The sequence below is a fragment of the Magallana gigas genome, chromosome 3 (assembly GCF_963853765.1).
Source record: "Magallana gigas chromosome 3, xbMagGiga1.1, whole genome shotgun sequence".
Taxonomy (NCBI): Eukaryota; Metazoa; Mollusca; class Bivalvia; order Ostreida; family Ostreidae; genus Magallana; species Magallana gigas.
In genome coordinates, this window is record NC_088855.1 from 651771 (window position 1) to 678651 (window position 26881).

The 26881-nt window shown below is 32.4% G+C and overlaps 2 protein-coding genes across 2 annotated transcripts in view; both read left to right on the forward strand.

Moving 5' to 3' along the window:
• The first annotated feature begins 1075 nt into the window (after nucleotides 1-1075).
• On the forward strand, nucleotides 1076-15876 carry LOC109619543 (microfibril-associated glycoprotein 4). The gene is made up of 4 exons (XM_066077963.1): nucleotides 1076-1731; nucleotides 2121-2217; nucleotides 6967-7131; nucleotides 14006-15876. Exons 1-4 carry the CDS (start codon nucleotides 1249-1251, stop codon nucleotides 14251-14253), a joined length of 993 nt encoding a protein of 330 aa, XP_065934035.1. The 5' UTR covers nucleotides 1076-1248; the 3' UTR covers nucleotides 14254-15876.
• Nucleotides 15877-19309: 3433 nt separating this feature from the next.
• Nucleotides 19310-26881, forward strand: part of LOC105325378 (multiple epidermal growth factor-like domains protein 10) — a 207975-nt gene continuing 200403 nt past the window's right edge. The window contains exon 1 of the mRNA XM_066077962.1: nucleotides 19310-19434. Coding sequence (XP_065934034.1) covers nucleotides 19374-19434 — 61 coding nt within the window. The 5' untranslated portion in view covers nucleotides 19310-19373. The remainder of the gene's footprint in view (nucleotides 19435-26881) is intronic.

A 26881-nucleotide genomic window follows, 5' to 3' on the forward strand; every position in this document is an offset into this window, starting at 1 on the left:
GTCCTATGTTAAAAATTAACAAACTTTGAGATGACCCCATAAACAAACGATGTGGTAAATGTTTTATTTTTTTATCTTAAAATAATAATTATATCAGTAGAAATTCATGTAAAAAAATTCATTCAAAAATCTAGGGCAGAAAAAATTAGACCCGGCCTCGTTAAGCTCAAACGGTTTATTGATATCCTATGCAATTTGAATATGATAAGATCACCTCAAGATGGTTTGTTTCTATTTGTTCATGTGTTACTGTAGAACATTGCGACCCACTATATCATTTTAATTACGATGGCCTGATCATCATGGTCATATTTAGACTATATAGGTCATCCTATGAAGAAAAGCTCTTTGTTGACCACCTAGCTTTCTTCATATTGTCAGATAGTGGCTCATGCATGTGGTCATTTTCACATTTACTTGCAAGTACGGCCTTGCATCTGATTACATTGTAACACTCAAGTCACTTTCATTGCTTTTTAGAAAATACTCTTAATTTGTTTTTGATCATTTCTATCTATATGTTTCTCCTAAAAAAACCCCCATTATATAACGACTTCGATGCAAGTTATTCTAACAAGTAGCATTCATTACCACTAACTAGTAATTACAATACCTGTTAGAATGTTGACTACATTTACTGTGTGTTGTTTTAATCTTGAATCTATTTTTACATATTTGTGATGTTGATATTTAGTTCCCTATGCATGAAGATGTATTATGTCTATTTGGGAGCAGCAATTTCAGCAAACACATACACACTGTCGCCTAGCTTTATAATGCGACATTAAATGTTCGTCTTCGTTGAATGTCCATGGATCGTTCACGTTTGTTAAGGAGGGCATTATAAGAAACTACAAAAGAACCAGCACAATTATGAAGAATAAAATAGAATTAAGTACAACGAAAAGATTAAAAAAAGAATTAATAATTTTGTTTATGCATGAATATGGAAACAATAAAGTTAGATACATGATTAAATATTAAGAAGTGAGCAGAAAAATAAATGTAAGTACTGACTTTTGGTGGTAATGTCCTCCCATAGAAGATTACGTATGATCCGGTAAAACCCATTCAGTTATAAAGAGGTGTCTTGTTAGTTAAGTTATAACATTGCCTTTTTGGTAAGAACTTTGTTGACGATTAGTGACACAAATTTAGACACTTTTCACAAGTTTTGGGGTTTGACAAAACGGAGTATTTTTATCGACATTAATCAAAATTAAAACAGATCTGACAGATAACTCGGCGATGGGTAGTCTGTTGGAAATTCTGATTTGTACGTCATTGCTTGTATCAGTGAATAGCCAGGCTCTGTTTGATGATATTGGAGAAAGACAGAGGTCAGAAGACCATGTGTTACACTTCCTGAGAACCGAACTTAAGCAATTGAGACAAGATATTGAGGGAATGGTGATGAAAAAACTTGACGAAGTCGAAAACGTCATCGAGAAAAAGATCAGCAATATGATAGAGACGAAGACAACCAATTTGTCAAGAAAAGTTGAGAAGAACAGTGATCATATTACCACAACTCAGACCGAGCAGCGACTCCTAAAGCAGGAAATGGAGTCTTTAAATTCTAAAGCTGATACTCTGGTGAACAAAAGTATTACAAACTGTGCTGACATTTTGGACTTTTATCCAGATACCAGAGAAAAGGATGGTGTGTATAATATCATAGATTCAAAGACCTTGTACTGTGATATGACCACTGACAACGGAGGATGGACGGTATGCTATCTTTTCTTTCTCTGTTCCTTTTATTTTGTTGTGATGAGAACATAAGAAACATTCTTTTTTTTTTTAAATTATCAGTTAAGGGGGCTGTGGTGTGGCTGCCATTTTAGACAATATTGATCTCCTTTAAAAGAAGAGCTCCATATAAAGATAATGGAAAATGAATATATTCTATATTAAAATATATGACATTTTCTTTATCAAGTAGTAGTTGATAGCTTCAAAAATCGCCTATAAAATTTTCAAATAAATCTGATGGATTTATATTATATTATATTTTGATCCCCAAGCCACCATAATATTTTTTTTCAACCTGATCATTTTTTTTTCCAAAAAAAAAAAAAGAAGTTAATAACATGAACTTTGCTCTAAATATGGAACAGGTGATTCAGCGGAGAGTGAATGGATCAGTGGATTTTTACCGGAACTGGACGGAATACAAGAACGGGTTTGGATTCGGTGACCACGAGTATTGGATCGGTATTGTTTTTCCTTTTCCTTTTATTTTCTCGTAAAGATATTGTTAAATTTTGGGGTTTTAGATAAACAACCCGGTTATTAAAAAATATCAGTCGAAACCGTTCATTCAAAGGATGTTTTATCTTATCTTTCCTGCGGATTTCCAATTTAACCACACTATACATTGCCTCTTCCCAAAACAGAAAATCACGATCAGCAAGCAATTTAAGTTTAATTCAAATTTGCATTTGTTCATTTTACTTCAATGTCAATAACCCACGATCAAAGAAAGAGTATAGGTAAGATATATTTGATAATCATTTCACTTTCACACAGATTCTGTAATATTGATTATTTCTTTCAATAATTACATTTTTGTCTATTTTCAAGGAATAGGTATTTGGTCGAGCTTATCAATTTTTTTATTATGCATTCCTACCCATTTTAATCAGAATTTTAATTCTCAAGAGACGAGAATATTTTTTTTACCTGGTGAACCATTTTAAGTGTATGTCTGGCTTTGCGATATTTGGCACACGGACACTGAGTTGATGGAGAAACATTTCCATCTCAAACACCAAATCAGACATTAGAAACTAACCTTTTTTTATTTGTATAAACAGTCCGAAGACGCAGTTTAGAGCTTTTTCCCTTTAAATATTGGTCATTGGTCCTTTTAAACATCGACAGATAAATCATCGATGTTATTACCGATAGCACACATGCGTAAGTAGAGAAATAAACTTGAGGATTCTGCTTTTTATAAAATTTAATTGAATGAATTAGGCGGGAGACAATTCTTTTCCATTTTATTATACATTTTGACAACATTTGCAATTTTAGCCACATACATTATGCGCATGGAATTCAATAAAAGATGTACTTCTTTGGTATCATTAGTATAATGTATATCGACGAAATGGGGTTGAAATTTAGAAAATCAAGAAATTCTTTTAAATTCTGTCTCTCTCGTATTTTTGTTTGCAACTTGCAAAATTACTTGAACCTACGACGATGTACATGTAAATGTAATGTAAACTTAAAGCATGATGACCGGGGAAAGGTATAATTTTACCTGATATCAATTTCTATGAAATAATGGACTGTTTTGATCGTTGAAAACTAGGAATGTCAAAGCGAGGACTCCAGTACGCGACTGTCTCTTGGTCACACCGATTATTGATTTAAACATTTTTAGCGGATTACTCGTAAAATCGTGAATAAAATTCAAAACATTTCATTTTATTTCGTAAGATATTACGATTAGATACCATACTTTTGAATTTATTTTAAATCAAAAACATTTAATACATATTATTATAAGATTATAGGGTTTTTTATACGATGGCCGATAGCGGCCGTCACTTTACACAAATGTTTTCTGAGTAACGTGTACAGTGTTTTCACTGAAACTTACTGACACATTACACCTAAAAGTAAAAGTGTACAAAGTGTACAGTGTCAATGTAAAATTCAATGTACACTCTACACCAACGTTATGTGGGTAAAGTGTCAGGAAAAGTTTCATGTACACTCTACATCTAAAGGTGGTATCAAGTAACAGTGTGGAGAAAAAAAAAATTCTTAATGTGGAGCATGCAAGTTACTAATTTTTAAATGTTTAAATTTTAAATAAAATCAATAAATATAATTTCCAAATTTATGCAGAATCGAAAACAAAGAAGGAAGTTGTCTATTTTTGGTTTGTTTGTAGGTTTTCGTGCATTCCAATATGTAATTCGGGGGAGGATGATGAAACAATTGTTTTGTTTCCTCTTCCGAAGGACCGTCCTTTGACAGTTAGCGACTTGCTCAAGTACTGCCTGGCGTTTAAAAACATTTGCATTCCATTTTGTTTACTATATTATTAATCACAGAATCACTAATATCAAACAAAAACTTTACAGTTCACTTTATCTTTTAAATAAAATAGAATGTTAATTGCTAATGTAATGATAAGTATTGTCATATTATTACATGTTTACGATGACAATCAGTCAGAATACTCATCGCATAATATCAAAAACGACAAGCCAAAATGTGTAAACTAGATTTTGATTGTTTAATTTTGCAGAATATAAATATATATAATATATAGATATTTTATATAGTAATTTACAATTCATTGCTTATGTTTCCTGCATAATTTTAATACGTTTTGCTTCCCATATAATTTTTAAAATAAAAATGTTAATCTATATGCATAATAATATCGACCCTATACTTGCCTACTTTATAAAATAAATTTGATTTTACATTTATATTAAGAATAAATGTCTTATCATTCCTCATTTAATTGGATAGAAATGCCTATAAATTGGACTTATGGTTTGCTTTGTCAATGTATTTTTTGGATTCATCTCCAATGCATTTATAATTTACTGAAAAAAAGATAATGAATCTCTATAGCCTATAAATACACATTTAATATCTTAGAATTAAAATAGACTATAATTCTTTATTTCAATTCATTAACTTACATGTACCATGTGATCTTGTCGGCATTTTAATATTCCCAGGCTGATGTAAAACGCCCAAAGAGGCACAAAAGAAACCACGTGTTTTTATTTTATTGACTTGTTACTTGATACCACCTTTAGATGTAGAGTGTACATTAAACTTTTCCTGACACTTTACACACATAACGTTGGTGTAGAGTGTACATTGAATTTTACATTGACACTGTACACTTTTACTTTTAGGTGTTATGTGTCAGTAAGTTTCAGTGAAACGTTGTACACGCTACACACAAAACATTTGTGTAGAGTGGCGGCCGCTATCGGCCATCGTATTTTTACGATAACATGTCTGCTAGGAACATTATTTGTTTTGGAAATGACACAGAGTTTTAAATTAATGAACGAGTACTCGACTATCGTTCGACTAAATCCCCCGATTAATTGACAGAGCTAACATCCCTATTGAAAACCAATCACTACCTGTCAATGTTATATCTATCTCATCCCTTAAGGTGAACATTACAACCTTTAACAAACTGAAGTTCTAGGCGCAATCAATTACCGTGGGACGGTGTTTGGCCCATCCTTAGTTTCATGATTCGCAGTTCGAAGTAATAAGGATTATTGAATCTTCCAAAAAAAAATCAAAGTACTCAAAGTACAGAAAACCGTTAATATTTTTTAAAGGGACATCATTATTTATTTTTTATTGGGGCAGAAATTTAACGATAAAGGAAGGGGGTGGATGGGTAGATTAAAACCGTAAGATATCTAATAGTAATATACTTTTATTAATTAATTTTTATATTGTCACTTAGATGACGGCACTACAAGAAAAATAGCACAGTTCAATTTTTTAATGTTTGTTGTTCATTTACATAAAATGTGTATCAAGATAAAACAACTCGAGTTTAACTTATCAGTCTATGTTCATAAATCAGTGTTCAAAAGACGTTCAGTAATGGATTTCCGTGAATCCTGTGATGTGTATTAAAAGAATTTCAGGATATGGCATTATTATACAGAATAAACAGAGCACTAATGCAATATGTGAGTTTATAAGCATTTTAATGCATATATATCTAAATTGATATCGTAAATATAATAAATCGTAATAGGGTTAGGTATTAAACTGTCTAATTGAGAGTAACTGCTGTACAAGCTTCCCGTAACAATTTGCACTCTCAATTCTAATTGTGGAATGTGTAAACAACGCATTGCCCCGCTCAGCAACTCTACTTTGCAAACTCAGAGTATATAGAATGTAACAGAGAAGAAAACTACCATGTGATATTTAGATATATATTAGTATCATATGTGAACAATCACCAACTGGCATCCTCTTCTTTCTACGTTCTCTTTTACATTTGAACTACTTTTTGTGCTGAGGATGAATTTAACGGTTGATCAGTCAACATCCGGTGCCGTCCATCGTAGCTATAGTCTGGCCATGACTTCCACAATGAGCCCGACTAAAACCAACCCAGATAATAACGTAGACGACTATACAGACTCTAAAATACAACAACTCTGACGGAAGTTTTATTAAACATTTTCCACAATATTTAGCAGGCTTTAAATTAGAAACGGTATCCTTCTTGCACATAAGTCGCTTCTTTCACTATCACATATTTTTTCGCACTGCTTGATAACGTGGTTTTCGGGAAAAAAAAATTGTGTATACATGTTTACTAAACGCAAATATTAGTTGTCGAATATGTACAACTTTTGCCATCAGTATTTTATTTCATAAACAATATAAAATAATATAACGGAAATAAACACCATAGTATTTTAGGTATTAGATGATATGCCGCTTTCTAGACTACTAATTAGATTTTTTTGATTGAATCTCAATGAGGGCATGTATATTTATATTCAACATTTATATAAACAATTACAGAATTATACAATATTCATATGATAATTATTGTGTTTGAAGTTTTTGTATACTTTCTTTAATGAAAAAAAATACGTAGACAAACCACTACAGGTTGGTAAACAGGGGTCCTTTTTCGTTGTCAGACTGGAACGAAGGCATTTTGTTGAACATACTGGCCCTTTCAAACTATAAATCATGTTCAAGATAACTTATTTTAACTTAAATGGGTAAAACAATGCAATTAAGCAGTTATAGTTTAAATTTGCTTTGCTAAATATACACATAAAGGTTTCATTAGGTTAAAATATGACCAGAAATTGACTAGTTTCGCATAAACAAAATAAAAATATTAACATATTGAATAAACATAAATAGATCAGAAGGAATAAAAAAAGAATCTGGTACATTGACATGGTTTTTTTTTTTAAGGAAATGACATGCTACATAGATTGACATCACTGAAGCCCCAGGAACTGCGAGTTGATATGGAGAGTTTCAACGGAGAAAAGGCACATGCTGCCTACTCACGGTTTTCTGTCGGGGATGAGGCCAGTAAATATAAATTGGAGGTGCAGGGATACAGTGGGAATGCAGGTAATTATACTGTGCATTGACGATAATATTGTACAATTATAAGAACTCTTTTTTTTCCTTTTTGAGAATTTTTATTTGTAACCAACACACGTAATGATTATGATTTAGCTTTTAAATAAATTAATTTCATTAAATACTAGTAATTCGTCTTGCTTCCCAACTGTGGATTAAAAATCGTTAAATGCTTACGTTATTAAAAAATCACTATATTTGATCATGTTGATTAAAGAGGAAATTTTTAAATCTTCTTTAAAAGATGTGATACACGCACACTTTTAATTTGAAGCCGAAGTCGTTTTTGGATTTACAACTTTTATTGCAAAACAGAAGGCAGCCTGTAAAATTACAATAAAATTCTAATTATATGTATTGAACTATTAAACAAAGTAACTTTCAAAAATATCTTACATTGATGTCACATTATATGCACCAAGATACATATTAATAATGTAATCAGTTATACAAAATATTGCTAGGACAGGTCTGGGTCATGTGCCCACCTTTAGTAACTATAGTAATAAGGTAACAGCAGTTATGCTGCAAGTACATATCAACACTCAGGAAGATCATTATATCATTCACTGGATAGTGTTGTTATAAATACACACAGTTACCTACACACAAATAGTGAACATTGTAATACATTCTAAATAGGACACAACCCTACTGGTGTCTATAGTTCCCTATCATAAACACATTATGTGTTTATTTAACAACCCGACAAGGATACTTATAATCACCATTTCACAACCTTCCTAACTTAGCAGCTCAACATACAAACACATATGACTAGAATGCATAATCACTAACTGTATTTGAGCATTTGATAAAGAAAATATTACCATCATGTCAAATATCAAGCAAGTAATCATTTTAACTACAAATTTCCCTTTTGCGAAATGTAAACAATGATAACAGGAAACACTATTTGCTACATAATTAAAGAACCTAAACTGAAACTTCAGTATGAACGGAAACGCAGTTTCCCGAATACCTAGCCACATTTATAACAGACAAGATAAATTCAATAATGTTATCAAAACTCATTTCACAGTATTATATTATCAATTAAACAACTAGATAGTTGTATCAGTAATACTGAATAAAAGTATTTCTACAGATAAACATCAAACGACTGAATGGTGAAGCTACTGAAATGGTAGGAATACACAATTGTGATCAGTGCATAGATTACATCATTCAAAAGAATTACAGACGATTTTAACGAATATTCCTAGATAAGATAATATGAAAATACACATTTAAATTCAAGTACACACCTGTGGAGTCGCCCAAGTGGCTCAAAGTAGCTTAAAGACCATCAAAGGTAACGCACATGGCGTTCTCAATTTGTGTCACGTCACAGAGTTCAATGATAAAACAAAAAAAGGTCATGGTAGAGATACACAAATCCGAAAAATAAGAATGGAGTCTACAATTATGCACTTGGCTACACATTGCTTCAGCTTTCAGCACGGTCAATAGTTTGTTAAATCATATATGTTTTACTGTGACTAAGCATCCGGCTGCGTAAATATTTTGGTTAAATGACATTAAGCGTTTAGCATATATACGATAATCGCTTAAAAAGCGAAAGATTTATATTCTCGGTGATGCATATACTGTAAACCAACATTTATTCGTATGCGATCACTAGAGCCTCGTCGTCTCGAATATTTTCAGCCACGAACTATTTCTTGTCGTGTGGTTGTTACAGGTATAACAACAAGAGTCTGGATAATACTTGGACGCGAACATTAGTCGTCGCGAACCAGTTAATCAGTCAACTGCGAAATAAAATCGCCGCGATTATTATTACGCGGATTCGCAAGGCGTAAATCATCGTATCAAACCAGACGCGAAGCGGAGTTACCTGTATTACCAACAATGTCTGAGGCTAATGACGTGGTACACAATAAGTAACTTTTACTTGTTCGCGTCTTTTTAAAGTGTTTATTTAGAATAAGTTGTGTTCAGTTAATATTATGGTTTTGTTTGATTGTTTTTAACTTTGTGAAGGATAATAAATTTATTCTCATAGAGGATCTTAATCATAGTGGAAGGGGGTGATCATAAGATCAAACTCGACCCTATACGTTACTTCTGATCTGATGGTACAAACCTGGCAACTCCACGTAATCCGACACTGATAAAGTTACCTTTGTAAAAATATAACTAGCACCTAAATGCATCTACGTTATCATATTCGATATGTAAATCACAAAGCATTTATTTCTTTTATTGCTTAAATTAAAAAAAACCATACAGACGAAGAAATCCTTTTGTTAGACCTATAATACATATAGCTGTTATTAAAAATGAAATAATTAATTTAATTTTGGTCATTAAAATAGTGTTTGGTAACTAAAAAATTGCTTCTTTCATAATTTAAGTTCTTAATTTTTTATCCATGTCATGATAATATCTTGTTTGTTCGGATGAATTAGTACGGCGAATAAGCTATTTGTTCGGACAAATGTTATTTGTTTATAAGAGAGGTTATTTAAATGATTTATATGGAGGGGGGGGGGGGTCTGTGATCAAGCCGCCCCTTCCTTTAAAAAATGATCTATACTTAATGTGTTATATTTATTGATATTTATACAATATCTGACATATTTTGCTGTCATGCTTAATTCTTCAAAATCTATAACAACTTTGCATGTTTTTTAGGTGTTTATTGTAATATAAAGTAATATCATAAAAATGAAATTATTACAGAACTTGTGCAGAATCAGTACAGGTACATTTATTAAGATCAATTCTCTGTAATTATCAAAATTCATTGGTCACGCATAGTCACCGATTTTCTTCATGTTTCGTATTTTAATACCCATTGTTAAAAAAAGATGCAAAACAAACTTAGACGCTTGCTATGGAGACCGGTTGTCATGGTAACAGGGGCAACATATTGAAAAATGACCGTTTCAAGCTATTTTGGAGAAATATACAGCAAGTATTTGCAGCAGTTTCAGCTACACAGAATAAAATAGTTAGGTAAAAATATTGTGTACATTTTACGTTATAGAAATTATTCATGGGCAAATTATTTCAAACAGAAATAGTTTTAAATGAAAAAAATAACATGTTGTTTTATTGCAACAAAGATAATATATGTGAAAATTGAAATATATGTTGCTTTGGTAACAACAATTAAAATCTCAAAAATCTGCATATTTTGAGGTACCTTTGAACAATTTCTCCTCATACCTGTCACATGATACTTCAAAATAAATTGACTGGAATGACCAATCATGTTCTCAACTTTCATGTAACATCAGTTGAAGCTGCATTTTAGTAACATAAATGACCGTTTCCATGACGTTTCGAACATTAAAGAATTTCTCGATTATTTTCTTAAGTTTACATATTTCCTTAGCAATAATTGTAATTCAACTATGCTCAATAATGCTTGAATATATTTTATAGAAAAGTTTGGATTATTTCCAACAAATAGCAACAAAGAATGGTTCTTAATTTTATTTAAAACAAGTATGTTCGCTTTACAGAATCACTTTGGTTATCTTTATTTTTCCTTATTTTAACCTTGTAACTATAGCTACAAGTGTCAGCTTTTTATTTGACGTGTGTATTTTAAATACAGCTATACATCTATGAGTTTGGTTTAATGATAACTTCTATGGTATTCATAAAATACGAAAACATCATGTTTTCAAAATAATTTTTGGTTTCCCTGGGATCATTCCTTAGATGTGGTTTGCCGTCTAATATTTTTCTATAATTTGCAATTGAAATTTGACCATATAGTTAATTCAAAATGTTACATTTCATAACCTAGATAAGCTGCAAGTACTTTCTTTATTGCTTAAAGATTTGCCATTTTTCTATCTTTGGTCTCTGATAACATTGAGAACGGTAGCCCTTAGCAACAAATTTATGTTATCTAGCTATATATTACATCAATATGTATCGTTGTATACAATATAAAGATAACTGGTGGCTATGTATGCCTGAACCCCTATACAATTTTGATTTTAACATAGAATTGATCTTAAAAACTGATCTAAAGAAAAAAATCTTTAAAAAATGATGATTGTTGAGCAAATTTGTATCATTTTGTATTATTAAAGGAAGCGACTGCAACGCTTAATGATCATATAAAGTTTGTATCGTTAGCGGTTTAGGGTGTCGATATTTGCTTGTTTTAATTGCACCGCTTAATGCTATTTATATCATTACGCGGCGTTGTATCATTAACGGTTGTCACTAAGCTGTAACTTGTGTGGAGACACCTTCAGGTAGGGTAGATTCAAGTTTGTTTAAATCATGACACCCGGGGGTAGGGTTGGGCCACAAGGAGGGATCACATTTTTACACACAAACACACACACACACGCGCGCGCGCGCACGCACGCACACTCGCACACACACATAAATATATTTTCATTGAAAAAATTGTTCATTCTAGGCACCTGGTCACATCTATATCTTTTTAAAGGCCCGTGTTGCTCTGCTTTGAATTTGTATTTTGCTCTATCAAAATTAGATGGTTAGCGGTTTGCTCTTATCATTTTTTATTCTTCGTTAAAAAACCCATTAGGCCAGAAACGCTAAAATTATTGTGGAAGCATTCCCAGGTAGTGTAGAGGCAATTTTGTGCAAGGGGGGGGGGGTCAAAGTTTTACATATTACATCTGTAAAGATTTTTTCCTCAAATTTGTGTGGAAACATTCTCAGAACGGGGAAGACTTAAGTTTGTTCAAATTATGATCCCCAGTTGTAAGGTGTGGCCATAATGGGTGGTCAAATATTTACTTGGGAATATGGAGTACATATTTAAAAAATCTCAAATAACATAGTATTGGCCAGAAATACTGGAAATATCTTCAGGTAGTGTAGATGCAAGTTTGCTTATTTCATGATCCTTGGTGGTAGGGTGGGGCAACAATAGGAGTCAAATTTGTACATAGGAATATACTGTATTTTCATTAATTTTCAAGGGTATCAATTTTCGTGGATTAAGTGAAAATCACATTTTCAAGGATACGTAAATTCGTGGCCAATGACCCTATCAATAGAAAATGTTAATAAAAATTACACTACAATGAACATTAAATTTCGTGGATCAACTCAACAACGAAATCCACGATAATTGGTATTCAACGAATATTGATGAAACCACAGTATAGGGAAACACTTTAAAAATCTTCTTCTCAGAAACCAGTCAGCCAGAAAAACTGAAACTTGTGTAGAAGCATCTCAAGATATAGTGTATGGTAGATTCAAGTTTGTTCAAATCATAATACCCAGGGTTAGGGTGGGGCTAAAATGGGATGGGGGGGGGGGAGTCAATTTATTTCTTAAGTAAAAAGAGTAAAATCTTTATAAATCTTCATCTCATAAACCGATTAGCCAGCAAGCGGTAACTTGTGTGGAAACAAATTTAGGTAGAGTAGATCCCAGTACTTAAACATATCTTGAAAAATCTTCTTCTTGGAAACGGAAAGCAAGCATTTTGACTTGTTTAAACTTTAAGTTTGTTTAGACTTCGGCCCAATGAGAAATCTTGGGCTTTGTTTGTATTGTATTAATTTGATGTAGGTTTGCACCTACGGTAAAAGTGGGTATTTACACGTGGGAAAAATTTACACTAGATACGCCATAAACTTAAAACCGCGTAAAATAGTCCTGTGTGTATGGTAAAAACTCAAAACTTGCGTGTGGTTATTAACTAAATCGCGTAGTTATAACACGCGTTGTGTTAAACTTAAGAAAACACGTACCGAACCACAAGCGTAAAATAACCAGTTGTACAGTATTTGATTTAGATATTCTTGAGAACTGCAATGCTGAATTTGTGAGATACTGTAAAATCATCCTGTAACAGAAGCTCAAAGATAAACAAAAAATTTTTTGGGGGGATACATGATCTGCCATACCACATTGTCCATATATTTTGTAAGTGACTCCATAAAACTGATTTTGTTAAATGGATGTTGTTGCTCAGGTGAGCGACGTGGCCTATGGGCCTCTTGTTATGTTTTATTTTAGAAGTATTGAAATCAAATAAATATTGAAAAAAAAATTATTCTTATGTATTCATCTGATTTTTTGCCCTTACTGACAGTTTAGGACGTCAGACGTGACGCCATTTTTGTAAGTCTATCAAAATCAGCCGAAAATTGACACTTTTCTTTCGTTTTTCAAATTGAATATCAAAATAGCAGTTTTGAAAAAACAAACTGTTTTAGTCAGTTATTAGTCTTGGATTAATCAATATTTGGTGAAATTGTTTTGTTTGTTCAAGTCTGTGCTGAATGTTTCTGTAGAAAATCTAGAGTATAAGCATTTTTCCTTTAAATAGAAAAATGCAGTGAAAATGTTAACTTTATAAAGTCATACATCTATTAAATTAAGGGTATCTGGTTGAAAATGAAAAGTTTACACAAGGTCAAATGTAACGTTATATATGAACAAAGAAAGCAAAGACGTATACAGTAAAATTATGATGTTCCTATTAGGGGGCCATTTTGGATCTTTATGATATACAGCCCTTTGTATACCATTATTAATCGCATCAAACCAACTTCTCAATTACAATTTTATGATTAAAGTTTACTACATAAAAATTCATCTTAAACAGCGCATTTAGATGATTTATATAAGAATATATACATTGATTCATATATATGCAAAACCAGAATATTGATCCTTTTTGGTATGATTTTTCCTTTATTAAAATGCAATTCATCAAATATTACCTGATCCATTGTTTCTTAAATGATTCAAAATAATAAAAAAATGTTTTTAATTTTGTTTTTAATATTATAAGCTAAATGTATCAGCATTATGATTATAGTATTTATGAATACTGTTGTATTATCAGTATTGTGTACAACCACTGTGATTGTAGGGGATGGCCTGGATTACCACAACAACATGAAGTTCTCTACACCGGACCAGGATAACGACAGGCGCAGCGGTAGCTGTGCCACCGAGTACAGATCGGCAGGGTGGTTCAACAACTGTCATTACGCCAACCCTAATGGACAGTACACCGACTCTGAGAAAACTGGTGGTAAATACATTGCATGGTGGAAATGGAAAAACTCGAACATATCTCTAAAAAAGATGCAGCTGATGATTCGTCCTCGGGCCTGACATCTAAGTTTCAATGTAACCTTATAATAAAGCCAAGAAGAACTCTCTTTGTATTGATACGATCATTGTGATTGATCTATCCTCATCTTAAGCATCGATTATGTTACATCAGTATGTAAACTCCCAAGCGTTAATTATAGATGCATTTATTGATTGCGATGAAATCAAATAGATTTATAAGTGCGCTATTATAATAATGATTGCAAAACAATGTGTAAATCTGGTATTAAGCCCTGTATATATTACATATTACATATACCCAAGTAATCAAATTATTCATTATGACATGTGGTGATAACGAATATATTTTATTATGTTTATTGTTTTGTGGAAATCGCGGAGTAGCGCTCTTCTATCTCATTTATATGATAGAATATATGTAAGCTATTTATAGTTATCATGTGATAATGCACCGAGGTGGTAGTAATGTACTACCCGATTTTATAGCAATGACATCTATTTAAACGGAAAATAAGAAGATTTTGGTTAATCTTATGATTTCGTATATTACTGTCAAAATAACACGCTAAATTGTCCATCTGCTTCCTTAATTAACCTACTCGCGGAGGTTATATATTATCGCGAATACATGTATCTATTGTTTTATCGTACGTTTATTTTTTTTAAAAATACGTTTGTTTTAGTTTTGTTTTGCAACTTCTGTCTACAGAATTTTTTTTTAACAATTGTTTCATGTTCCTTGGATTTTTTGCCTTGTTCTTGAACCTTGTGCAATCAATATACTTGTAAGAAAAGAGACGTATTTTGAAAATTACTCATTGATCAGATTTCAAAAATATGAATTTTAAACAGCATTTTTTTTTCTTTTTCTTTTATTAAAATGAAAGTATAAATTTATGGATTTTTTGAGTGAAAATCGATATATAGCTACTTAAAATAAAACGGAATATACATTGTACATAAATGCAGTTTATCCTAGCTAAAAAGTATTTATTTAATTTGTTCGGTGTATTTTAATAAAGTCCTTTGCAACTGAAAAATTCACGTTATATCCATAATTTTCAGGGTAAATATGTACTTATTTATATAAATATGCGGCAAGGGGGTGTGAATATTATTCATGCAAAATCTTCCTCAGTCTTTCTTTGACTCGTATGCAAAACCACTGTGCAGAGTTATATAGATGTACAAAAATTGAGAAGCCAAAGATTAAGAAATAACAGTCTCTTGCTGTAATTGTACTTTTCTATAATTAATTATGATACGCTGAATTCATAAACAAGACTACTGTCGTCTTTCAGATACAGTATTACATTCGCCATGAACTGGTAGTCACGGGGTCAGAGAGCGGTCAGGCTCTCTGTACACATAGATATATGAATGAGCATTCGTGTAATGATTATATAAAAACGAAGTTTCGTACTTTACTAGATTTAATTACGTTACCACGATTTGTTTTTGTTTGTTATTTTTTTTATTTGGGCTTTTTTGTGGGAATAATTTTAAAACTTTGTGTTATTGAATAAATGTTTATTTCAAAAACCTATATAAATACAACAACCACGAGAGCTTGAAACATAGAAAGCAACGTAATTCATTTTTTAACTAATTGGTTATTTATATGTATACCTGTATTTTTAAAGTGAAATAACATAATAAGATATATAAATATCAAGTGTTATTATTATTATTATTATTATTATTATTATCTAATATATTGATCCGATTGAGACTATACAGTATAGATTAATAGTTGATGAGAACTGTTTAGACTTATTGCCATCCATAGTGTACACTAACATCTACACAGTCGGCATCCAATAATCTGTGCTCCCTGAAACTATAAAGGTGAATATTTGGCACAGTCATTAATTAATGTGGATCCCTAGGCGAATAGAAAATGTAATGCAGAACATTCGTATCATAATTACTTGTAAACAAGAATTCAATATGAGTTCTTAAAAATATATAGGCCTTATTGTTGATTTTGTGTTTAAGAAATTTTAATTTATCGCAACACTAAAAAAAAAACTGAGCCACTCGTCTCGTTGCAATTGGTTAAAGCTTGTAGGCTAAATGATCTTAGTTTTTACAAAAAATACGTGATATTGTGTCTATTTAATCACCGCAGGATGAATATTCATCAGTCATGGCAGTATATCTAAAAATTTAATTAATATGATGTCAATAAACATGTTTTATTGCGGAACTATGAATTGCATCCCATCGGGTTTCTGGAAGAAATGGTTAAAATCTGAAATCTGAAATAGAATTACTTTAGATATTTACAACTTATCTACTTTATTTCAACTCAAGGAATTTTAGATTTTAAAACATCCTGTTTAATACTAAGAACTAAAAAAATCATTTAATATTTGAATAATTGGTGAAAAAATAGTCAAGAAATTGTATATTGAATTTTAGAAAAATTAATTATGAACCGATCATGTACTGAATTTAAAATTTTTGGCAAATCCGCAATACAATTAATGTAGATTACACCAAAAAGTCGACGTGCTATTGCAATGAAAGTATAAACAGAGAGAACCTATTAAGTTTTGGCCCCCAATTTAATGTTCTAGAGTGAATCACGCGAATTTAAATGCAATGATAAAAAGTAAACACTTCGATTGAGTAAACATTTTAAAACATTTTAATTATCTACATCTATCAAGTATTACATGTATTCCCTCTTTTTCTTACAGAAAGTTACAGTTGATTCATAGCTCTATAGATGCAGCTAGCTGCAGGTCTGTAGCTCCCGGTGTGAAAAAAAATCGGATGGACGACCTGGGAGCTACAGTGCCTCCCAAAGTAAAAAAAAAACTGCAATTTACGGCGCACAAAAAATTGCGCTAGTTTTGGACTGGTAAATCTTATTTCCAAAGTTATTCTGTGAAAACAAATAACACCATTTAACTCTTCATTCAATTTACTGCTGATATCGGTACTTTACTTGCCTCAAACTTTCTCTTAAACACACTTACCGACCTCGACAATTGAAGTATGTTAAATTCACGTCGAGCTCGAAAGTCGCCATTTTTAAATGTAAACAAACTGCACCACTTCACTTTACATGGCTGATGATGGAGTTTAAAAGAATATCAGAGGCAAGTAAATTGATGATATCTGTAGTAAAATGTCAGAATATTTTTGGAATCAAATATTTGTATCGAATATTTTCGGAAATTAGGTTAATCGGTCCAAAACCAGCGCAATTTTTTGTGCGCCGTAAATTGCAGTTTTTTACTATATGGGAGGCACTGTAGCTCCCAGGTTGTCCATCCGATTTTTTACAGACCGGCAGCTACAGACCTGCAGCAATAGATACAGCTAGTTTGAAATTAACACGCCCCATTTATCGATTGGTTGCAATCTCCAGCGGCTGAAACCGACAAGGTCCTGACAGGACTGAAATTGACACGCCCTGTGTTATCTATTGGTCAAAACATACCGCGAACAAAGAAAAATCACGGACTGCACGAAATAATCATGATGATGTCGGACTCAAAGTCTCCCAGGAGACGATTTGGTTGTTTCTTTTAGCTCACTTACTTAAGTACGTTAACAGTAATATAGTGAAGTTTACTAACTTTTTATGATCAATTTTTAAATTAGTTACAAGAAAAAATGTTTATATAAACAATAAAATGCTCTCTTTGATGATTCATGCGGGTTATGGAGGTAGCAAACATTGCAACAACAAAAAATTTACATTACCCTCTGACGCGTGTTATGTATTTTTCTGCAATGTCGCTACCTTCATATCCCGAATGAATCACCAAAAAAGCATTTTTTTGTTTAAATGTTTGATGTATTTTGATAAGTCGAAACACTTTCTAAGGTTTATCAACATTACTGTAAAAAAAATATCACTGTCTCATCATGAATATACCGATCTCAACATCTGGACGAATATAAAAGGCTCGAAATCAAATTATCTAATATTTATGAATTTTTGTTTTGTAAACAAACTTAGCATATCGTGTTAATTAATTATTAAAATATTGCTTAAAAGTTCGCAAAAACAACAGTCACTGCGTTGTTCATCACTAAATATACCATAAGTAGAACCACCGTTGTTTCACAGCATCACTTTTGGAGTTAAGGTGGAATAACACTCAAAGTAACTGTAAATTATCTGATAATGAAAGATATTATGATAAATAAACTCTACATACCGGTATGTCAAATAAGCGAAAAATTTGCATGTTTGGGATAAAATGGGATGAATATCTAAAAAAAAATCAATTCAGTATGTAACAACAAAAGCCCCTGCGGGATTCGAACTCGGTATGTACGGATCACGAGCCCGACACTTTACCCACTCGGCTATGAGGTAAGATATGAGTTGTTGTCGATAAAATTCTTTTAATAAAACAAAATGTCGTTTTGGTCAGAGGTCAGCCATTTTATGACGATGTGTTATTCCACCTTAAAATTCTGAAGAAAAACTTTATTGCGTTTATTCTCATTTCAGTTAATTTTGTCAAAAGAGTAATATAAAAGAACATGGTAGAATTGCCTCTGTCAATTTCTCGTCGAAACACAAATTCAATGCAATCTTTAAAATAGTAAAAGATTTTGATTACTTAAAACCAAAGTACCTGAAACTATTTGAGTTCTTTTTAAACGTCTGATCAAACTCAATGCTACTATAATCACAAGGATAACTTTTATGCGTTTATAACAAACAAATTAACAGAAGAACATTCATAGCCACTTTAAATGGCATGGTCGCAATTTGAACTACAAATTCTCTTCTTTTGTTGTTCTCAATTCTAATACAAATAGAACGCCTTTTTTCGATAGACGATCACCTAGGTTTGAATTTTTACTTGACATGAACTCGTTGTTGACACGCACTTTTATTTACATGGAAATAAATATACTATATTACTGCACAGAAAATTTTATGTTACAAAAAACAAGTGAAATTTTAAATGTGTTCATGAGAATAAGCTAATTAATGGAAAGGTCTCTGTTATTCGTCACGCACACCAAAACTTGTATTCTCCTTCTGTAGATCCTAGGAGCATGATAAAATTAAAACCGTACATGACCTTATGTATAGGGTTTTAACGTGAACGTGCGTCCATACACTGAAGGCCAATACACAAATCGGCATCTAATGTCGGCATCGTTCTAACTTGTGTTCCATGTGTAGTTACATAAACAGGATGAAGAGGGCTTTGACCTGTTTTCTTGTGTCGTTATTCTGTAAGTACATGAATAGTACACGTATAGTTAACGACTATTGATTGATAAGGTAATTAAACCTTGCATTAAAACTTTCACTTAATGTCAAATGACATTTTTGTTGCCAAAGAGGAATAATATTTATAAACAGTGTATTTTTCTCATAAAATGCATCATTGAATAAATCATTAAATACATCGGTGCTTTTTGTAAAAAAAAAAAAAAGACTAAAATGAAACATTCTACACTATAAAGATGTGTATTGCAGCTACGGAGCTCCGTTCTTGTCATAAATCGTTACCTGTGCTACATGTAGTAATCGGTAGTAGCCGGAATCAGTATAATGTATACAATATTGACAAGTAACTGTTAGTTCCTCGATAGCATATGTAAAGACGTGGGTAGCGATCGTGCATCGGGCTATAGAGAGGAAAAAAAATTGTGTCGAGAGTTAAGAACCCGCTGTCGGTGCTCATAAGATTAAAAAAATTAACCGGGTTCCCTTTCCGCATAGTATGCTCACGCGTAATAAACACTTTGTATACTATTCGAATATAGATGAGTATTGACAGAAGGCATAATAATAGACATCTTATTACACATGCACAGCCTGGCAAAAACACACATTCCATTGTCCAATAAGGTTTCACTGATGTGCAACAACATGGTGTGAATATTCATGCATGATGTAGTAATGTATATCTTATCTTTTAATTTTGAGTGTTATTTTTGTTCATATATCAGGCATTGGTGGAACTCAGACAAACATATTGATATCGACAAATTTTGTTGCAATGCCTACACCACAAAACATGACTTCTCTTCCGCCGACGGCATGCAGCGTTTCTGGTGGCTTTGTGAAATACTCTGAAACAATAAACACTTTTTTACCTGGACAAGATTTCTTCTATACGCAACAAAGATATGACAGTAAGATTTTTCCTATAAAATACTTGACTAAGCCTTATAAAACTCAAATTCATGCTATAAATTATTCTATACTGATGAATGTGTAGTGCATGCACATTGTATTAAACATGTTTATTAACTTTTACAGAAACAACAACAGATTTCTTCAGAGTATCTACAGCTCAGTGTTACCAATATCCCAAAATATTCTTTGTTCTGAGTACCTTGCTGACAGAATGTAGAATGATTAGAAAAAGTCTTACGACACGAAGAACGATTTGGCAGATCGGAATGCAACTAATATATATTTTTGGTTAACATTTTATGAAATGGGTAAGCATTTAGAATGTTAGTACAGTGCATATCTTCTTCTAAATAGAATTAATGTTTCACTTCATAAAAGTGAATTTTAGGAACAAGACCTCTTAATCAGTTGTCATGTTTATGTTTTTTATTTAATTTATTTTTTCCATGTAAGTTTTTCCTTTACTACATATATGAATAAATCAAAGTATGAAAAGTACTAAGGGTCATTTTGCTGTGATATTTTTTATTAGAATAAGTTTAACAAAAAGGTTTACTACATGAATACACACTCTAAAACACTAAAATAGTGATTGCTTATTTTTTTTATATTGACTGTTGATTGATTGTGGCGTTCAGCATTTATGGTTTGACCATTCTATATATAAATGTGAAAAATCAACTCGCGGGCGAATTTTATGAATTTTTATTTCTCTACAGATTATACTGGGGTTTCTTTTGCAAAACATTTATGTGTAACTTGCAAGTCAAAAGATTGCTCTGCTAACGTCACCTGCTACGTATTTGCCGGAGAATGCACTGGAAGCTTGGAATTAAACACCAACCTAATTGATGAAAAAGACGAGAATGGCAAATCCTGCAATCGTGAATCAAAAGAAGAAAACTGTATTAACAGTAAGATAACACCCAGTACAAGTATCATGTACACCAACAGTAAGATAACCAACAGCTCAAATATCGTGTACACCAACAGTAAGATAACCCACAGTTCAAGTATAGTGTACACCAACAGTAAGATAACCCATAGTTCATGTATTGTGTACACCAACAGTTAGATAACCCACAATTCAAGTACTGTGTACACCAATAGTAAGATAACCCATAGCTCGTGTATCGTGTACACCAACAGTAAGATAACCCACAATTCAAGTATTGTGTACACCAATAGTAAGATAACCCATAGTTCATGTATCGTGAACACCAACAGTAAGATAACCCACAGTTCAAGTATCGTGTACACCAACAGTAAGATGACCCACAGTTCAGATATTGTGTACACCAACAGTAAAATAACCCATAGTTCAAGTATTGTGTACACCAGCAGTTAGATAACCCATAGTTCAAGTATCGTGTACATCAACAGTAAGATAACCCAAAGTTCACGTATCGTGTACACCAACAGTTAGATAACCCATAGTTCAAGTATTGTGTACACCAACAGTTAGATAACCCACAGTTCAAATATTGTGTACACCAACAGTAAGAAAACCCACAGCTCAAATATCGTGTACACCAACAGTTAGATAACCCACAGTTCAAGCATTGTGTACACCAACAGTAAGATAACCCACAGCTCAAATATCGTGTACACCAACAGTAAGATAACCTATAGTTCATGTATCGTGTACATCAACAGTAAGATAACCCATAGTTCACGTATCATGTACACCAACAGTAAGATAACCCACAGTTCGTGTATTGTGTACACCAACAGTAAGATAACCCACAGTTCCTGTATCGTGTACAGCCACTGTAAAATAACCCACAATTCACGTATCATGTACACCAACAGTTAGATAACCCACAGTTCAAGTATCGTGTACACCAACAGTAAGATGACCCACAGTTCAGATATTGTGTACACCAACAGTAAGATCAGTCACAGTTCAAGTATCATGTACATTAATAGTAAGATCAGTCACAGTTCACGTATCATGTACAATAACAGTAACATCAATCAAAGTTCAAGTATCATGTACACCAACAGTAAGATAACCCTCAGTTCATGTATCGTGTACATCAACAGTAAGATAACCCACAGTTCATGTATTGTGTACACCAACAGTAAGATAACATACAGTTCAGGTATGGTGTACATCAAAAGAAAGATAACCCATAGTTCAAGTATCGTGTACACCAACAGTAAGATAACCCATCGTTCATGTATCGTGTACACCAACAGTTAGATAACCCACAGTTCACGTATTGTGTACACCAACAGTAAGATAACTCACAGTTCAAGTATCGTGTACACCAACAGTAAGATAACCCACAGTTCATGTATCGTGTACACCAACAGTAAGATAACCCATAGTTCATGTATCGTGTACACCAACAGTTAGATAACCCACAGTTCAAGTATCGTGTTCACCAACAGTAAGATAACCCACAGTTCAAGTATCGTGTACACCAACAGTTAGATAACCCACAGTTCAAGTATCGTGTACACCAACAGTAATATAACCCCTAGTTTACGTATCTAATGGATGTTGTTATTTAATTCCTATAGGTCAACCAATACGGACCTACAATTTAATCAAAGTGTTTCTACTACCATCTTAAGCCGTTAAGTCTTATCGTCGTCGAAGAACCAAAAGCATGGTATTGTCTACGGTGATACATGTAGGAAAATAACATTGTAATGAACTTAAAGTAAATATCTAGGTTTTGATCTGAATAAACTTATGTTATTATAATATGACTGCCGTCATGAGAAAAGGGCCCTAAAGGTCAAAATTTCACAAACTCACTTTTTTGTCAATTCTGATTAGTCAACTCTTTCTGAATACAAATATACAAAGATATTCAAGATCTTGTGTGTTTTAAGCATTTTATGACAATTTTAGTAAGATATGTTAACACGACTTTGACGTAGCTCGTTGAAAACGTCACGACGTCACGAACGTCAAATTTTTTTTTGCATTAATTTTTTTTCTTCTATACTTCCTTTCACATCGTCTTTAATTGTTTGAAGTAGAATTAATTAATAAATTTCTACAATTCTAGATTTCTTACAATTTTAACAAAAGAGAAAAAAACATTTTGAATATTCAGATATAGTTTAAGTTCTGCACACTTCTGATGACTCCACATGCAATAACCCCCCCCCCCCCCCCCAACATACATGTAAGATGGATACATAAAGGATATCTAAGGAAAACAAATACTTCTCCCCAACCTTTAAATACATAAAAGTTTTTTAGTAAGCAAACATAGAACAAACAAAAAGATGGTCAAATTCGATGCCTACATGTATGTTTCCACAATTTCGGGGCATAGTCAAATTGCATAGTTACACAAATTTATTTTCAAAAAGAGAAATATTTATTCTTTTTAATTAACCCTTTGCAAGGAAATTTTATCGAATATTTACTGATATTACTTTTTAAGTATCTTCATAGTTCTGAAGCAAGTTTAAAATCAATTATAGCTGTTTTTGAAACTCAAATGTTATTGTGTTAAATTATGATTGCTCTTCTCTTTAATGCGTTATCAACACTTAATTTTTATAAAATTACCAATGGAAAGAAATCGTCTTCGACTCTCTCACTGAAAAGTAATTACAACTACAAGAATGTGGACAGTTGATTTGAGAGAAAAGATTATAACGAAAATGGCATCTTATATTTATAGATTAAAATTTAAATCCATTAAGTATGATTCCCTCTATATCTTACGAAAATTTATTGTAATTCACGGCTGTATAGAAACAGACAGGACTGAAATCAGCTCGGTCCAATTCTAACCATGCAGTTTACCGACCGTTCGAAATCTTCAGCAACCTAAGAAAAATCAAGAATTGCACGAACTATATAATCATGATGATGCCAAACTCAAATCCCATATAAGACGCTTTGGCTATAGCTTTTATCTATCGTTCCAGTGTACATTAACAATAATTTAATGACCTTTACTTACTTTTTACGATCAATTCAATTCATTAATTTATTAAATGAAAGATGTAAATATAAACAATAAAATGCTTTCATCGGTGATACAATGTACATGCGGGATATAAAGATAGCCACATTACAGAACGCGGATTACGTAAATTTTTTCGGTATTGATCGCTACCTTTTGTTTATGTTTATTGTTTAAAAATACTCGTACACACCTAATTAAGTGTATCAAATACGACAGACAAACAATGTACAAAAGCCACCCCACGTGCTGAATATACACTTCTATTCCATCGCTTTGTAAGTTTACGCATACCGTTGTATTTTTGTGATGCGATTTTTATAAACCATAATCGTTGAAATAATTAATTATATATAAGCATTATTCCCTTTTTTTCAAAATGCATGATTGCAGGTAAATTTCAATAAGACTTCTGCAAAATTTATGTTTATCTTTTGCACTAATTGGTAGTACAGTGCCAATAAACGTAGCTTATACTCAGTGAGAAGTAACCTTTTTACATGTTGACTAAATTTAATTTTCTTATTATCGATGTTACACGATGAATGAATCTCTCTCTCTCTCTCTCTCTCTCTCTCTCTCTCTCATTGAAAACAAATATCGGCCAAGTGATTATCAATTTTAAATAAAATGACAAATTAAATGATAAACGTTTATAGAGTGCATAAAGTTGCATACGGTATTCCGAAGTTTTAAGAAATATCGCGATTCTCGGATTTTTTTTTTTATTGCTGTACATTTTTACAAACACACATAAACATTGACTTCAGTATCATCGAAAGTTGTTTCTTGTATAAAAAAGAAAAGATGAGAAACCATCATCTATGAAGCCGAATTGTATTGCTTTGCATGTTATTAATTGTAAATGTCGCACATGTAGTGTTTATACATGTATTTATCGATAAACATGAATTGATTTATAAAACGGCAATTTTATCGACTTGATATCAAACGTATAGTAACATAATGATTGCATTAACAAACCTGTTCAATTTAAGGAATTTTGAATCGATCATGTACGTAAATGATTGGAGATGAACATAATCATATAAAATGCTATAAATCCATGTTTCATTGATAGATATTGCTATCAAAGGGCACCTGCAACAAAAATTTTAACCAGCTCCAAAAACCTTAACCTCCTCCAGCATCCAAAACCTATAGCTCAGATACAGCACTCAAGCCTGTCTGGTGCATCAGTATCATAAGACACACCATCCATGCAAGTTTGGTGAAGTACGGACCTGCAGTAACTTAGATATTGCTATCAAAGGGCACCTGCAAAAAAAACTAAAAACTTTAACCTGGTCCAACAACCTTAACCTCTTCCAGCATCTGAAATTTAGGACTCAGATTCAGCATCCAAGTCTTTCAAGTCCATAAGTAGGTCCAGATGCATCATCCATGCAAGTTTGGTGAAGATAGGACAAGTAGTAGCTTAGATACAGGACCTGCAACAAAAACTTTAACCAGGTCCGGACGCCGACACCGACGCCGACGCCAAGGGTATAGCATAAGCTCCCCCTGACTTCGTCTCGGTGAGCTAAAAAGTGAAGAATCGTCTCCCGTGAGGGAACTTCCAAACGTATGATTTGAAATATTTGACTTGTATTGTTTCACAGTAATTACTGCACAGATAACTGTTAGATTTGAACAGTACTGCTCTGCATCGATTCGGTAGGGCTCGGTAGGTCTCAGCCTTCAACCCCTCTTATCAACAAAGAGTGTGCAGTGTAGTTTTTTTGTTTGTTTGTTTTTTTACGTTATTAAATCATACATGTATTGCTCATGCAAACTAAAGTTGTATAATTTTACTCAGATTACTTTATAACTCATCATCGGAAATCCACGACCACTGAATTATGTGAGACGGGTCTTTGGTTTCTAACAATGATTTATTTACACTAGAATGTAAATTGTGGTGTTTTATAAAAGTTTCATAGCGGATGCAAAAGCAGCAATTTTATGACGTCTTAGCATCAACTTGTGTGCAATATTACGCGTTCAAAATGTGTAGATATTGACGTTACATGTGTATATTTCATTTATCAAATGTTTATTTTTTTAATCAACATGTAATATTGGACTGAAAAAAATATCAATCGCGGTATTAAAACAAGGCCAGACTCTAATTATTCAGAAAACACAACACAGACGCAGAAAAAATAGAAACAGAAAATTAAAAAAGTTGTGTTTACAATGCCGCAACTTTGACGTCGTTTTCTGAGCATTGTGACGTCAAAAGATAAGGGCCCTTTTCTCATGACGGCAGTCATATATGTACAAATTCATTATTTTGACCTCAGCTTGATCGATTTTCAACAAAAAAAATTGTCTTTGTATTTTATAAACATTTCAAATTGTATAATAGCGATTTGTGTCGAATTGCTGAATGTAGTGTATTTCATAAACGGACAACACAAATTTTAAATCTGACGTCACGATCACTTTATGGAAGAGGAAAGAACTCTGCAATCAAAAGAATAATAAAGTATATGCTCAATCAAAAAAAGAGAGTGCAAATTTATATGCTGATATTCAAAATTATGTATTTTATTAATAGTAACAATTTTGTAGGCTTTGTTTTCGCAGT